General features: G+C 55.7%; 1 protein-coding gene across 5 annotated transcripts in view; it reads right to left on the bottom strand.

Annotated features, from left to right (window-relative positions):
- LOC140189039 (latent-transforming growth factor beta-binding protein 3-like) overlaps window positions 1-16,822 on the bottom strand; it is a 407,830-nt gene that overhangs the window by 46,655 nt on the left and 344,353 nt on the right. For all 5 annotated transcript variants that reach the window (XR_011883435.1, XM_072245724.1, XM_072245722.1 and 2 more), the window contains 7 exons: window positions 14,571-14,696; window positions 13,598-13,729; window positions 12,137-12,259; window positions 8,065-8,184; window positions 7,379-7,501; window positions 4,365-4,487; window positions 3,644-3,766 (listed from right to left, as the gene is read on the bottom strand). Coding sequence is in view for 4 of the 5 variants with exons in the window: in XM_072245724.1 (XP_072101825.1) it covers window positions 3,644-3,766; window positions 4,365-4,487; window positions 7,379-7,501; window positions 8,065-8,184; window positions 12,137-12,259; window positions 13,598-13,729; window positions 14,571-14,696 (870 nt within the window). In the remaining variant the exon portion in view is untranslated. The remainder of the gene's footprint in view (window positions 1-3,643; window positions 3,767-4,364; window positions 4,488-7,378; window positions 7,502-8,064; window positions 8,185-12,136; window positions 12,260-13,597; window positions 13,730-14,570; window positions 14,697-16,822) is intronic.

Here is a 16,822-nt window from a genome sequence, read left to right as displayed (position 1 = left end):
AGGGGTGTGGGATGTGTCAGTGTCACAGTGAGGGGTGTGGGGTGTGTCAGTTTCACGGTGAGGGGTGTGGGATGTGTCAGTGTTACAGTGAGGGGTGTGGGATGTGTCAGTGTCACAGTGAGGGGTGTGGGATGTGTCAGTGAGGGGTGTGGGGTGTGTCAGTGAGGGGTGTGGGATGTATCGGTGTGTCAGTGAGGGGTGTGGGGTGTGTCGGTGTCACGGTGAGGGGTGTGGGATGTATCGGTGTGTCAGTGAGGGGTGTGGGGTGTGTCGGTGTTACAGTGAGGGGTGTGGGATGTGTCAGTGAGGGGTGTGGGGTGTGTCGGTGTCACAGTGAGGGGTGTGGGATGTATCGGTGTGTCAGTGAGGGGTGTGGGGTGTGTCGGTGTCACAGTGAGGGGTGTGGGGTGTATCGGTGTCACAGTGAGGGGTGTGGGGTGTGTCAGTGAGGGGTGTGGGGTGTGTCGGTGTCACAGTGAGGGGTGTGAGGTGTATCGGTGTCACAGTGAGGGGTGTGGGGTGTATCGATGTTACAGTGAGGGGTGTGTGGTGTGTCACTGTTACAGTGAGGGGTGTGGGGTGTATCGGTGTCACAGTGAGGGGTGAGGGGTGTGTTGGTGTCACAGTGAGGGGTGTGGGGTGTATCGATGTTACAGTGAGGGGTGTAGGGTGTGTCGGTGTCACAGTGAGGGGTGTGGGGTGTGTCGGTGTCACAGCGAGGGGTGTGGGGTGTGTCAGTGAGGGGTGTGGGGAGTGTCAGTGTCACAGTGAGGGTGTGGGGTGTATCGGTGTTACAGTGAGGGGTGTAGGGTGTGTCGGTGTCATAGCGAGGGGTGTGGGGTGTGTCGATGTCACAGTGAGGGGTGTGGGGTGTGTCGGTGTCACAGTGAGGGGTGTGGGGAGTGTCAGTGTCACAGTGAGGGGTGTGGGGTGCGACAGTGTTACAGTGAGGGGTGTGGGGTGTGTCAGTGTTACAGTGAGTGGTGTGGGGTGTGTCGGTGTCACAGTGAGGGGTGTGGGGAGTGTCAGTGTCACAGTGAGGGGTGTGGGGTGTGTCGGTGTCACAGTGAGGGGTGTGGGGAGTGTCAGTGTCACAGTGAGGGGTGTGGGGTGTGTCGGTGTCACACTGAGGGGTGTGGGGTGTGGGGTGTGGGGTGTGTCGGTGTCAGAGTGAGGGGTGTGGGGTGTGAGGTGTGTCACAGTGAGGGGTGTGGGGTGTGTCGGTGTCACGGTGAGGGGTGTGTCGGTGTCACACTGAGGGGTGTGGGGTGTGGGGTGTGTCGGTGTCACAGTGAGGGGTGTGGGGTGTGTGTGTCACAGTGAGGGGGTGTGAGGAGTGTCACAGTGAGGGGTGTGGGGTGTGTCAGTGTCACAGTGAGGGGTGTGGGGAGTGTCGGTGTCACAGTGAGGGGTGTGGGGTGTGTGTGTCACAGTGAGGGGTGTGGGGTGTCTCACTCTCACAGTGAGGGGTGTGGGGTGTGTCAGTGTTACAGTGAAGGGTGTGGGGAGTGTCGGTGTCACGGTGAGGGGTGTGGGGTGTGTCGGTGTTACAGTGAGGGGTGTGGGGTGTGTCGGTGTCACAGTGAGGGGTGTGGGGTGTGAGGTGTGTCACAGTGAGGGGTGTGGGGTGTGTCGGTGTCACGGTGAGGGGTGTGGGGTGTGTCGGTGTCACAGTGAGGGGTGTGGGGTGTGGGGTGTGTCACAGTGAGGGGTGTGGGGTGTGTGTGTCACAGTGAGGGGTGTGAGGTGTGTGTGTCACAGTGAGGGGTGTGAGGAGTGTCAGTGTCACAGTGAGGGGTGTGGGGTGTGTCAGTGTCACAGTGAGGGGTGGGGGTGTGTCAGTGTCACAGTGAGGGGTGTGGGGTGTGTGTGTCACAGTGAGGGGTGTTGGGTGTGTCAGTGTCACGGTGAGGGGTGACGGGTGTGTCAGTGTCAGAGTGAGGGGTGTGGGGTGTGGGGTGTCAGAGTGTGGGGAGACGGGTGTGTCAGTGTCACAGTGAGGGGTGTGGGGTGTCTCACTCTCACAGTGAGGGGTGACGGGTGTGTCAGTGTCAGAGTGAGGGGTGTGGGGTGTCACAGTGAGGGGTGTGGGGTGTGGGGTGTCACAGTGAGGGGTGTGGGGTGTCTCACTCTCACAGTGAGGGGTGTGGGGTGTGTGTGTCACAGTGAGGGGTGTTGGGTGTGTCAGTGTCACGGTAAGGGGTGACGGGTGTGTCAGTGTCAGAGTGAGGGGTGTGGGGTGTGGTGTGTCAGAGTGTGGGGTGACGGGTGTGTCAGTGTCACAGTGAGGGGTGTGGGGTGTCTCACTCTCACAGTGAGGGGTGACGGGTGTGTCAGTGTCAGAGTGAGGGGTGTGGGGTGTCACAGTGAGGGGTGTGGGGTGTCTCACTCTTACAGTGAGGGGTGTGGGGTGTGTGTGTCACAGTGAGGGGTGTGGGGATGTGACACACAGTGATTCGTGTCTGATCCAGGGCTGTGTCACAGTGAGGGGTGTGGGGTGTGTGTGTCACAGTGAGGGGTGTGGGGTGTGTGTGTCACAGTGAGGGGTGAGGGGTGTGTCAGTGTCACGGTGAGGGGTGACGCGTGTGTCAGTGTCAGAGTGAGGGGTGTGGGGTGTGGTGTGTCAGAGTGTGGGGTGACGGGTGTGTCAGTGTCACAGTGAGGGGTGTGGGGTGTCTCACTCTCACAGTGAGGGGTGACGGGTGTGTCAGTGTCAGAGTGAGGGGTGTGGGGTGTCACAGTGAGGGGTGTGGGGTGTCTCACTCTTACAGTGAGGGGTGTGGGGTGTGTGTGTCACAGTGAGGGGTGTGGGGATGTGACACACAGTGATTCGTGTCTGATCCAGGGCTGTGTCACAGTGAGGGGTGAGGGGTGTGTGTGTCACAGTGAGGGGTGTGGGGTGTGTGTGTCACAGTGAGGGGTGAGGGGTGTGTCAGTGTCACGGTGAGGGGTGACGCGTGTGTCAGTGTCAGAGTGAGGGGTGTGGGGTGTGGTGTGTCAGAGTGTGAGGTGACAGGTGTGTCAGTGTCACAGTGAGGGGTGTGGGGTGTCTCACTCTCACAGTGAGGGGTGACGGGTGTGTCAGTGTCAGAGTGAGGGGTGTGGGGTGTCACAGTGAGGAATGTGGGGTGTCTCACTCTTACAGTGAGGGGTGTGGGGTGTGTGTGTCACAGTGAGGGGTGTGGGGACGTGACACACAGTGATTCGTGTCTGATCCAGGGCTGTGTCACAGTGAGGGGTGAGGGGTGTGTGTGTCACAGTGAGGGGTGTGGGGTGTGTGTGTCACAGTGAGGGGTGAGGGGTGTGTCAGTGTCACGGTGAGGGGTGACGCGTGTGTCAGTGTCAGAGTGAGGGGTGTGGGGTGTGGTGTGTCACAGTGAGGGGTGAGGGGTGAGGGGTGAGGGGTGTGGGGATGTGACACACAGTGATTCGTGTCTGATCCAGGGCTGTGTTACAGTGAGGGGTGTGGGGTGTGAGGAGTGTCACAGTGAGGGGTATGGGGTGTGTGTGTCACAGTGAGGGGTGTGGGTTGTGTCAATGTCACAGTGAGGGGTGTGGGGTGTCTCACTCTCACAGTGAGGGGTGTGGAGATGTGACACACAGTGATTCGTGTCTAATCCAGGGCTGTGCCCTGCCCAGTTACCTTTGCACTTGACTCCGTCGACCAGCTGGTACCCTGGGTGACACTGGCACGTGTAGGACCCTGGCGTATTCACGCACTCCCCGTTGAGACAGGCGTGCTGCAGCTCGCGGCACTCATCGATGTCTGTGTAGGGGCAGAGCACACCACACATACCAGATCTCAGTCAGACGCCGCCCGCCTCTCACCCTCCTCCTGCCTCCCCGACTTCGGAGGCTGTTTGGTGTGAAACCCCCAGGAAGTTACCCCCTCACCGGGCACTGGGGTCTCCCGATAACGCTGCTCGTGGGCTGTCTGGGTGGTCAGCAATTCATCTCTCAACCCTCCCACGGAATCCCCTCCCTCACCCACAGACGCTCTCCCCGATCACTGACTCTCCCCCACCCACCAAATCCTCCAGCACAGCCCACAGACTCTCCCCCACTGACTGATCATCCTGCACGGCCCACAGGTACTCTGTCCTGATTACGGAATCTCCCCACCCACGGTCCACCGACACTCTCCCTCATCTCTGCCTCTCCCTCATCACCCTCTCGCCGAATCCCCTCCAACAGCGCACAGGCATTCTCTCCTCCCACCCCTCGACCCCACTACCACCGTCCCTCCCCCCGGGCAGACACCCTCCCCAACGGACTCACTCTCCCCTTTTTAACCCCTACACCAGCTTTTCTTCACCGATTCGTCGGAGTGGGAGGTGGTGTTGGTCGGGGTTGGGGGACATCACCTTCGCAGGAGGTTTTGTGACTGGACAGGCGGTAACCGAGGCGACAGCGACACTGGAAGGACCCCTCCGTGTTCAGGCAGCGGCCGTTGGCGCACAGCCTCCCGTTGCCGCACTCGTTGACGTCTGGAGGAGAGAGCGAAGGGCGTCAGAAACCCGGGCAGCTCTTAACGTGCGCCGGCAAGCCCCCCCCCCCCCCCCCCCCGAGGCCGGGGCTGTTCATCGCGCGGACTTCGGAACCGACCGTGAAGCACGCCCTCCGTGTCAGGGTGTGCTGCGGGCGGGGGTGTCGCCAACAGAGCGCATCCACGATACACGACAAACAACAGGACCACAGCAGCAAAAATGGTTCCTCCCTCCTTCAATAGTCCTTTAACCCCCCCCCCCAGGATAGGCTTTTCGTCTCTGGCAGCCTCAGACTTTCAGACACTGGGCTAAGACCTCCGCCAGCGGGTCCGCAGACTCGGGCTCCGGGCTGCGGGCCTTGACTTCCAATTCGAACCCCGGCTCTCAGTTGTCGGTCCCAGGGCAGGCCGGGCACCCGAACACCGGGCCTCACTGGCTCGTGAGCCGAAGGGGGCTGTCACGGGAACTCGGTCCTCCCACCGAAACGGAACTGAAACTCCCCCCCCCCCCCCATGGCCCACGGGCACTCTCGCCCATCAGCCGGTCGAGGCAGTCTCGTGGGGGACTTCGCGGAATGCGCCCGTGATAGTCTTCTTGAGCAGCACGTTACTGAACCTACGCAGTATCTTGTATCATGTCCTGCGCAATGAGACAGCTTAAAAAAGCCACCTTTGTCATTGGGGAACCTCGTGGAAAGAGTGATCACAGTATGAGTCACCTTCTCATGCAAATTCCCATTCTCATTCGAATGGAGATGACGGTGGGTGCGGGGTTAGACTATGAGAAGCAGACGATTGAGTGGCCTTGCTGGAATTCTCGCTGGAATTCAGAAGGATTCGAGGAGATAGAAACATAAAATTACGAAAGGGATAGATAAGATAGAGGCAGGAAAGTTGTTTCCACTGGTAGGTGAGACTAGAACTAGGGGCCAGGATACAACGGTAAGCTAGCCAAGAATATAAAGAATATAAAAGCTTCTTTAGGTATGTGAAGAGGAAAAAATTAGTTCAGACCAAAGTTGGGCCCTTGTGAAGAGGAAAAAATTAGTTCAGACCAAAGTTGGGCCCTTGAAGACAGAAATGGGTGAATTTATTATGGGGAACAAGGAAATGGCAGATGAGTTGAACAGGTACTTTGGATCTGTCTTCACTAGGGAAGACACAAACAATCTCCCAGATGTAACAGTGGCCAGAGGACCTAGGGTAACAGAGGAACTGAAGGAGATTCACATTAAACAGAAAATGGTGTTGGATAGACTGATGGGACTAAAGGCTGATAAACCCCCAGGTCCTGATGGTCTGCACCCCAGGGTACTTAAGGAGGTGGCTCTAGAAATCGTGGACGCATTGGTAATTATTTTCCAATGTTCTAAAGATTCAGGATCAGTTCCTGAGGACTGGAGGGTAGCTAATGTTGTCCCACTTTTTAAGAAAGGAGGGAGAGAGAAAACAGGGAATTATAGACCAGTTAGCCTGACATCAGTGGTGAGGAAGATGCTGGAGTCAATTATAAAGGATGAAATAGCGGCACATTTGGATAGCAGTAACAGGATCGGTCCGAGTCAGCATGGATTTACGAAGGGGAAATCATGCTTGACTAATCTTCTGGAATTTTTTGAGGATGTAACTACGAAAATGGACAAGGGAGAGCCAGTGGATCTAGTGTACCTGGACTTTCAGAAAGCCTTTGAAAAGGTCCCACATAGGAGATTAGTGGGCAAAATTAGACCACATGGTATGGGGGGGTAGGGTACTGACATGGATAGAAAATTGGTTGGCAGACAGGAAACAAAGAGTAGGGATTAACGGGTCCTTTTCAGAATGGCAGGCAGTGACTAGTGGGGTACTGCAAGGCTCGGTACTGGGACCGCAGCTACTTACAATATATATTGATGATTTAGATGAAGAGATTAAAAGTAACATTAGCAAATTTGCAGATGACACAAAGCTGGGTGGCAGTGTGAAATGTGAGGAGGATGTTATGAAAATGCAGGGTGACTTGGACAGGCTGGGTGAGTGGGCAGATGCATGGCAGATGCAGTTTAATGTGGATAAATGTGAAGTTATCCACTTTGGTGGCAAGAGCAGGAAGGCAGATTACTATCTGAACGGTATCAAGTTAGGAAAAGGGGAAGTACAACGAGATCTAGGTGTCCTTGTTCATCAGTCAATGAAAGTAAGCATGCAGGTACAGCAGGCAGTGAAGAAAGCTAATGGCATGTTGGCCTTCATAACAAGGGGAGTTGAGTATAGGAGCAAAGAGGTCCTTCTGCAGCTGTACAGGGCCCTGGTAAGACCACACCTGGAATATTGTGTGCAGTTTTGGTCTCCAAATTTGAGGAAGGACATTCTTGCTATTGAGGGAGTGCAGCGTAGGTTCACGAGGTTAATTCCCGGGATGGCGGGACGGTCATATGTTGAAAGATTGGAGCGACTGGGGTTGTATACACTGGAATTTAGAAGGATAAGGGGGGATCTGATTGAAACATATAAGATTATTAAGGAATTGGACATGCTGGAGGCAGGAAACATGTTCCCGATGTTGGGGGAGTCCAGAACAAAAGGCCACAGTTTAAGAATAAGGGGTAGGCTATTTAGAACAGAGTTGAGGAAAACTTTTTCGCCCAGAGAGTTGTGGATCTGTGGAATGCTCTGCCTCAGAAGGCAGTGGAGGCCAGTTCTCTGGATGCTTTCAAGAAAGAGTTAGATAGAGCTCTTAAAGACAGCGGAGTGAAGGGATATGGGGAGAAGGTGGTCGTTGAATGCGGAGCAGAGACTTGGACTGGGGCCTCGACTCCAATACCCCATCCCCATCCCTAACTCCTAACTGGACCCGAAATTTCCCTCTCTGTCCCCAAAACACACAGAACGTTACAGAGGTGTTGCAGCTACCTTGGCAACCCTTCTTGTCCGGCAGGGGTTGAAAGCCCTTGTTGCAGGTGCAACTGTACGAGCCCTTTGTGTTGTGACACTTTCCGTTCAAGCAGAAAGACCTGTCCAGGCACTCGTCGATATCTGGGAAGGGAAAGACCGAGAGGTGGAGGGTATTCGACAACACCAACAGCACAGAGGCAGTCAACCGTGCAGAGGGAGCTTCACTCTGTGTCCGACCCCGGGAGTGTGTGATGGGACGGTGCAGAAGTGAATCCCTGATCCTGCCAGTCACTATTGAAGTACTTAACGCTCTAGCTCAAACCCATCCATCACTTCTCAAGCCTCCCTCCCTTGTGTCAGTAGAACATGGAACAGTACAGCAGAGTACGAACTCTTCGGCCCACAATGTTGTGCCAATCCTTTAACCTACTCTGAGGTCAATGTAACCCCATGACCCTCCAATTTTCTATTGCCGATCTCAGAATCTCTCCAATGTTCCTAATGTATCTGCCTCGACCACCAGACCTGGCAGGGCCTTCCACCCACCCTCCACTGATCCATCTGCCTCTGATGTGCCCCCACAGTGTCCTCTCGCCACCGTGAAAGTCAGCCTGTCCCTTTGACTGGCCCAGAATCCTGGTTCCCCCTCCCCCCCTCCCTCCCCGTCTCCCCCATCGAGCCCCTCTCCCCAAGCTGCGTCTCACCGAAGCACTCGCCAGCCTGGCTCCGATAGCCCTCCGGACAGGGAACGCACTCGTACGTGCCCAGCTTGTTCCTGCACTCCCCCCGCGGGCAGGTGCCCGGGCTGAGGCACTCGTTGATGTCTGGAAGGGGGAAAAGGACATCAGCCCAGTCTCTAGGCACCGCGAGGCCGGCGGGGTGGGGGGCGGTGGGAGAGCCATGGCAGCCCCAAGCGGCGGCAGGACAGCCAGATCCGTGCCCTGAGGCACGGCGGCGCGGCGCTTAGCGAGACGCTTTACCGCACCGGCGACCCGGGTTCGATCCCTGCCGTACCTTCTCCCCGCGACCGCGCGCGTTTCCTCCGGGGGGGGGGCTCCGGTTTCCCCCTGCAGTCTGAAGACGTACAGGTTAGGGTTAGTCAGAGGCTTGAGGGCCTGATATGTTAATTGGTCACATGGGTGGAGTGGGCTCGTTGGGCCGGAAGGGCACGTTACCATGATGTCATCGTCATGTGTGCCATGTTGTATGACATCATCATCGTGTGCCGTGTTGTATGACATCATCATCGTGTGCCGTGGGCAATCGCGGTAGTTCTTGACAAATTCCCCCCCCCCCCAACAAAATTTGTTTGCCATTGGCGCCTTCTGGGCAGTGACTTTACCAGACGAGTGACACCCAAGGGCGACTTGCAAGCTGGCGGAGGGAAGGAGCGCCTCACACCTCCCCTGGTAAAGACGCGTCTCCACCCCGACACCATGATGTGTCGCTAGATTAAACAGACACACACACACCCCCCACACCCCTCAGTGTCAGCTCCTGAGCGACACCCAGGCAATGCAGACCAGTATTGATAGTATTGCCTTGTCCGGACAGATTTTTCCATGTCAGTCACAAGGCTGACTATCGCCTGGCCCTGAATATTCCTGCTCTGGGCTGGATTCAACATTTCAGTCGAAGAGTTCAATCCCTGTCACAGAGGCTGGGGAATTCACATCCAGTTAATGATCTGGGACGCCTAAAGGAAAAAATAATCTGATCCAAACTAATGAATCCCACCTGGCTGACAAAATCTCCATCGGTGCCTGTGCCTCCAAACGGAGGTTCCCCCTCAGGTGCGTACGCGGGTGCGCGCGCTCATCTTTTGCTGCTAACGCACAAAGGAACTTAAGCTGAGCACAGAAGGTTGTCACCCTCTAACCTTTCCACCATGGGCGACCCCATCGGGAGCCAAGCGGCAGCCGGCCGAACTCCAGACGGAAGTGACACCCCCACCCCCGGGGTCTCGGGAGCTCCCGGGCCTCTTTCCCGGCAACGAGGTGACGGGGGAGCAGAAACGGTGAAAGCCGTCCGTTGTCCGTCCGCGGAGGGGCGGAAGATGTTACCGCAGCGTCGAGCGTGTGTCTTCGGACTCCTGGACGGTAGGAGGTGGGGGGTCCTCACTGCCTTTCGGAGGCATCGCCCTCTCGAAGCTGTCCTGGATGCTGGGGGGGAGGGGGGAGGGTCGTCACCCTTGCCGCTGCGGGGAGCTAAACTCCAGACGGGAGGACAAGATGGTGGCGCGACGCAGCTCGCAGCAGCCACTCCGATGGGTGATATCTGTTATCTGTCAAGTAGGGTGCCGGGCACAATCCTGATTTGACGGAGACGGACGTGAGAGCACAGAGGAACATCTGGTGAAACTTCTGAAATGCCTGCTTCGCTGCCGCTGTTACTGTGTGATCCAGAATCTCCGGAGGGGAAGGCCCTGAATCCTCGGCTTTGCCTGTTGCTCGGCGGCTGGGGTGGGGTCAAAGCGCTCGGCAGAGATGGTGCTCGGTGCTTGGTGTCGGAGGCTCAAAGTTTTCAGACGGACTCAGAGTCCACTGCGGTCGGGTGCTTCCAATGCATCGGCAAATTGGCGGCGCTTGGAGGTTCATGGCGGGAAGAGTTTCTCCCTTCTGCCGCCTCTGTGAGATGATGAGGCTATCGGGACTTTGAGATTTTTGTTTTACCGTGCCCATGGTCTGCTCTTTATCAAATTACGGTATTGCTTTGCACTGTTGTAACTGTATGTTATAATTATGTGGTCTTGTCAGTTTTAATCTTGGTCTGTCCTGTGTTTTCTTGTGATAGCATTCTGGAGGAACGTTGTATCATTTGTTAATGCATGCATTTCTAAATGACAATAAACGAGGACTGAGTGTCCTCAGAATCTAATCTAATCTCGGGACCTCAGGAAGTGATGCCCCTCAGAGAGGCGTACACACACGCGCGCACGTATACAAGACAAAGAAGAATGTATACAAAAGGGACAGGCATAGAGTGAGCAGACATAAAGGCAGACGGGCAGACACCCCAATGTTCAGACGGGCAGTGGAAGAATTACTGTAATATTATACAGTAATGGGCTCACCGTCCAGATGAGAAGTGATGGTGCTATTGAACGGGGTGTCCATGATAGCAGGGTGTGGTAAACAGAGTAACAGTCTACCAGGAGGGGGTCATCACTTCCCCAGCTGTGGGTTGACTCATTATCGAGCCTCACGGCCGAGGGTAAGAATGACCTCATATATCGCTCTTTGGAGCAGTGCAGTTGTCTCAGTCTGTCACTGAAAGTGTTCCTCTGTTCAGCCAAGGTGGCACGCAGAGGGTGAGAAACATTGTCCGGAATTGCCAGGATTTTCTGTACAGTCCTTTGTTCTATCACAGCCTCCAGTGTGTCCAGTTTGACTCCTAGAACAGAGCCAGCCTGTATAATCAGTTTACTGAGCCTGTTGGCAGACACACCAATGGGTAGGCAGACAATCGAGTCTTTGAACTGGACTTAACTCTGCACCGTACCCTCGAAGTTACCAGCTGGGGCGTGCCATGGCAACGAGGTGGCCAGGGTGAGGGTGGAGCGCCGTGAGGGCGAGGGTGGAGTTTAGTGAGGGTGAGGGTGACAGTCAGCGTTCCCTCCACACATCGGCCCTCCTTACCCGCGAGTCCCGCGCGCGCGAGTTCAACCAACCGCGGATGGGGGAAACCCGGAAGTTCTCTCCCCCAGTGCTCGCCGTTCGAGGCATAGTGGGCCTCGCGTCTCGCCACTTTGTTTCTGTGAAAAAACACCGGCTCCTAAAAAGCAATCGGTCAAAGCAATTCCTCAAAGGCTAAGCGTGCTCTCTCTCGCCCGGAATTTAGAAATGTAAGATCTTTGGAAGAGCCGGCGTGTCGCATTCCGAAGTGGGCCGTAAGGTCGGTAAGAACGAATCGAGCATTCGCACAATAAAGCCGAAAGAGACCGAAATTAGTGGAAGTGTTAGTGCTAGGTTTGGCTGGCTGGATATGTAAAGCGCGACAGCCCTCATGAACTTAAAGATCTCGGGAGAATCGGGATTGGTTGATTCCCAGAAGAGCTACGATGGTTGCGTCTGTACGGAAAATGTACAGACATCTTTTTCTTGTCATTATTCCCTAGTATAACAACTATTCACATAGCATTTATATTGTATTAGGTATTATAAGTCAACGGAACAGAAACACTGCGGGCGGCGGGTCCTGTGCTGCCCTGGGTCCTAAAGTCCACCCGCACTGCGACAGGTTAAATAAGGGACTTGAGCATCCACGGTCTTTGGTATCCGCGGGGGGGGGGTGTCTTGGAACCAACCCCTCGCGGATAAGGAGGGCCGGCTGTAACTTGTAATGCGCGCGAGTCTCGTGCTGCGTCATTTCCTCTTTTTTTTTTGCCCGGTGGCAGCGTGCGCGCACGGGATAATTTCTTCAATAAAGACGGCGTAAGTAGGCCAGTTCCAAAATCTGCGGAAAAATCGTCGCAAACCCTGGTCCGCGGAAAGGGAACTGTGACCGCGTGCGATCGTGCCGCCGGGGTGTAGGAGAGTGACAAGGTTTCGTGCGCAGCTCGAATTCCTCTGTGCGCTGGCAGCAGAAAGAGGCGTCCGCGCGCGCACACGCGCACCCCTCGTTGGGAAGGGCGCTGAGGGTGAGGGGGAGGGCGGAGGTGAGGTGCAACCCCAGCCAGAGCGCTCGGCGTGAGGCCGAGGGGCAGAGCTCGGCCGTCCTGGCCCGATCGAGCCGGCCGCGCCAGTCCGTCGTGGCCAATGGGTTATAGCGGGTTACCTTCACAGGAGGTCTGGTGCTTGTGTAGCCCGTAGCCGGCCTGGCACAGGCAGAAGAAGGAGCCCTCGGTGTTGAGGCACTGGCCGTTGGCACACAGGAGGCCGTCGCTGCACTCGTTGATGTCTGAAAGAGACGGCAACAGCGGTCAGACGGTGGCGCGGAGGCTGGTCCTGCGCAACAGGGTCGCGGCACGGAAACAGGCCCTTCGGCCCATCAGATCTGTGCTAACTCTCAGCCGGCCGTGGAAGGGGGTGGGTGGGTTGAGGGAGGGGATGCGGGAGGGTCCGTAGCCCGGGGAGTGAGGGTCCTGACTGATGGGGGGGGACGGTAGGGTGTGGGCAGGGAGAGGGTCTGGCGTGGGGGGTTGGGCGGGGCTGGGGGTAGAGAGGGTGAGGGTGTAGCAGGGGAGTGGGGAGCATGACACTCTTCATCGAGGGCGGAGGAGGACTAGAGTGAGGGAGGGAAAGGGTGATTGAGGTGAGAGTTCAGAGTGAGGCAGGGAAGAGGTGATTGAGGTGAGGGTTCAGCGTGAGGGAGGGAGAGGGTGATTGAGGTGAGGGTTTAAAGTGAGGGAGGGAGGAGGTGATTAAGGTGAGGGTTCAGAGTGAGGGAGAGAGAGGGTGAGGGAGAGAGAGGGTGATTGAGGTGAGGGTTTAGAGTGAGGGAGGTGATTGAGGTGAGGGTTTAGAGTGAGGGAAGGAGAAGGTGATTGAGGTGAGGAAGTGAGCAAGGGGCCAGAGCGAGGTGGTGGGCCAGTATTCGGAGTGAAGCTCAGGAGATGGGTGGGTTGTGTGAGTAGGTGAGGGTGCTGGCGTGCGATCGAGGGAGATGAGGGAGTTGGAGGGGTTGAGAAGAAGGGGATGGGTTGAGGAGTTGGGGCAGATCGTTGGAGGGTCGGGGGGGGACGGTGAGGGCGGGCGAGGGTCATGCTCCAAAGCGAGCGGGGAGGGGTGGGGGTGGGAGGAGGAAGGTGTGGAGGAAAGGAGGGGCGGGTGGGGGTGGAAATTCGGAGGGAGGTCAGTGAAGACCCTGAGTGAGTGAGGCAGCTGAGGGAAGGAGTGGATTGACGTGTGTGGGAGACGGTTCGATCGGAGCGGGGGCAGGGGGAGTCTCGGGAGAGAAGGGGTTGGGGAAATCGGTGGGGAGGGGGGAGAGATGGACTGAGGTGAATGAAGTCAGGAGGGTGAGGGCTGGAGGAAGGGCGAGGAGCAGAGGACAGGAAAATCCAGTGTGGGGGGGGGTGAGGGGTGGAGCGGGGGTTAGACTGGCGGTAGGGAGGGGCCACAACGAAGGGCTGGAGAGAGGTGCCGGGGTGGGCTGCGGAGCGGGTGGGGAGGGGGCGTTAAGGTCAGCGGAGGGGAAGCGTCCAGGTCGAGGGGACGAGGGGAAGGGGAGGGTAGGCGTGAGGAGGACGGGGTTGCGGAAGGGGAGTGTTGAGGGTGGGGGGAAGCCACGACCTACCGACACAGGTGCTCCCTTCCTGAAGTTCCTGCAGCTGGAAGCCGTGATAGCAGAGGCAGGTGTAGGTACCGATGGAATTCACACATTTGCCTTTCCTGGCCCCGCATGGGTTACTGTCGCACTCGTTGACGTCTGGCGGGGTGGGGAGGCGGGAGGAAGCAGATGGTTAGCCTGGCTGGCCGGGGCTGGGGTCCTGCACTGGCACACCGGCCGATGGCCGCGCGAGACTGGGCAGAGGTGTGGGCACGTGGCCAAGTGGTCAAGGCGTCGGTCCAGTGATCTGAAGGTCGCTAGTTCGAGCCCCAGCCGAGGCAACGTGTTGTATCCTTGAGCAAGGCACTTAACCACACATTGCTCTGCGACGACACCGGTGCCAAGCTGTATGGGTCCTAATGCCCTTCCCTTGGACAACATCGGTGGCGTGGAGAGGGGAGACTTGCAGCATGGGCAACTGCCGGTCTTCCTTACCCTAACCCTAATCCTAACATGGGGGCACACACCCCCACAAACCCTAGGCACACCCCGATTAGCCCTGGCCACACCCCCCCCACAAACCCAATTACCTTTGTCAGGAGGGGCAAGATCCTAGAAAGGCAGGTGTTGGACCTGGTTAATGAAGGGTTGTGTGAAATTGTATCTCAAGTGACGAGATCCAAAAGCACAAGAGGGCTGATTTGCCCACTGCCCGAATACTCTAAACCTAAACCTAACCCTAAGCTTGCCCAGGAAACCTTCCAAGGCGCAAATCCATGGTCTCACGAGACTAACGGATGCCTATTATTAATTTATAGATAGTTGATTATATAAAAAAGGACAAGCAGGCAAAGTCAAACTACAAGAACTATAACAATTCTACTCCCCAATCTAGCGGAGTAATGCCTCTCCCTCTGTGAAATTCGCCCCCCACCCCGCCAGGGAGGAAAGCCGAGGCGGCGAACGGCGGCGCAGGAAGACGAGGCGCTCGGATGCTCACCGACACACTGCTTGATGTGGGCGTGGAGCTGGTAGCCAGTGTGGCAGGCGCAGGTGTAGCCGGCCGGGTCGTGGACGCAGACGCCATGCCCGCAGATGCCTCGGTTGACTTTGCACGTGTCCATTTCTGAAAGGTCAACGGGGGGGGGGGGGGCGGGGGACGTTTCATGGTCAACAATTCATCCGGCTCCCTCGTGGCGCCCCTCCCTATCTCGTAATCTCTCCGCACCCACCCCCCACCCCACACATTCCCCCAGCCCCTCAATATCTCTGTCAGCACCGAGTAAAACTTACTATCAAAGTTCGCGATGCTGCCTCCAGCCTCATTTTCTTGCAGGCATGTACAGAAAAATAGTGAAACACAGTAGAAATTACGAAAAACCACACATAAAGAAAGACCGATTTAAAAAAAAGCAATTTGCTAAAGATGACAAACCGTGCGGATTACGGTGGAGGTGGGCAGAAGCCTGAATCAGATTTGATGTCACTGGTACATGTCTTGGGGAGAGGAATAAAGGGTTAACGTTTCCGGCTGAGACCTTTCAACGGGACTTCAGCTCGAGCGTTCAGAATTTCGACCCAATGGCGGAGGGGAAGAAGCTGTTCTTGAATCGCTGAGTGCTTCTGAAGAGGGCATGCCCTGGGGTGACGGGGGTCCTTAATGATGGACGCTCCCTTTTTGAAGCACCTCTCTTTGAGGGTGTCCTGGATACTACCAGGGCTAGTGCCCATGGTGGAGCTGGGTGAGTTTACAGCTTCTCAATAGCACATGGAACATAGACAATAGGTGCAGGAGTAGGCCATTTGGCCCTTCAAGCCAGCACTACCATTCACTGTGATCATGGCTGATCATTCTCAATCAGTATCCAGTTCCTGCCTTCTCCCCGTATCCCTTGACTCCGCTACCTTTAAGCGCTCTATCTAACTCTTTCTTGGAAGAATCCGGAGAATTGGCCTCCACTGCCTTCTGAGGCAGAGCATTCCACAGAACCACAACCCTCTGTGTGAAAAAGTTTTTCCTCAACTCCGTTCTAAATGGCCTACACCTTATTCTTAAACTGTGGCCTCTGGTTCTGGACTCCCCCAACATCGGGAACATGTTTCCTGCCTCTAGCGTGTCCAATCCCTTAATAATCTTTTATGTTTCAATCAGATCCCCTCTCATCCTTCTAAATTCCAGAGTATACAAGCCCAGTCGCTCCAATCTTTCAACATATGACAGTCCCGCCATCCCGGGAATTAACCTCGTGAACCTACGCTGCACTCCCTCAATAGCAAGAATGTCCCTCCTCAAATCTACATTGCAGTACAGGACTTTCGGCCCACAATGTTGTGCTGACCATGTAACCTACTCTAGAAACTGCCTTGAATTTCCCTACTGCATAGCCCATTATTTTTTCTAAGCTCCATGTACCTACCTAAGGGTCTCTTAAAAGACCCTATCGTATCCATCTCCACCACCATCACTGGCAGCCCATTCCATGCACCCATCACTCTCTGAGTGAAAAACTTATCCCTGACATCCCCCTTGTACCTACTTCCAAGCACCTTAAAACTATGTCCCCTCGTGTTAGCCATTTCAGCCCTGGGAAAAAGCCTCTGACTATCCTCACGATCAGTGCCTCTCATCATCTTATACGCCCCTATCAGGCCACCTCTCATCCTCCATCGCTCAAAGGAGAAAAGGCCAAGTTCACTCAACCTATTCTCATAAGGCATGCTCCCCAATCCAGGCAACATCCTTGTAAATCTCCTCTGCACCCTTTCTATGGCTTCCACATCCTTCCTGTAGTGAGGTGACCAGAACTGAACACAGTACTCCAAGTGGGGTCTGACCAAGGTCTTATATATTACCATTTAACATTACCTCTCGGCTCTTAAACTCAGTCCCACGGTTGATGAAGGCCAACACACCATACACCTTCTTAACAACACTGTAAACCTGCACAGCAGCTTTGAGTGTCCTATGGACACGGACCCCAAGATCTCTCAGACCCTCCACACTGCCAAGTATCTTATCATTAATATTATATTCTGTCTTCAAATTTGACCTACCAAAATGAACCACATTGCACTTATCTGGGTTGAACTCCATTTGCCACTTCTCAGCCCAGTTCTGCATCCTATCAATGTCCTGCTGTAACCTCTGACAGCCCTCCACATTATCCACAACACCCCCAACCTTTGTGTCATCAGCAAATTTACTAACCCATCCCTCCACTTCCTCATCCAGGTCATTTATAAAAAAACACA

The sequence above is a fragment of the Mobula birostris genome, chromosome 28 (genome assembly GCF_030028105.1).
Source record: "Mobula birostris isolate sMobBir1 chromosome 28, sMobBir1.hap1, whole genome shotgun sequence".
Taxonomy (NCBI): Eukaryota; Metazoa; Chordata; class Chondrichthyes; order Myliobatiformes; family Myliobatidae; genus Mobula; species Mobula birostris.
The sequence above is the reverse complement of the archived record's forward strand: the minus strand, read 5'-3'. Positions and strand labels throughout refer to the sequence as shown.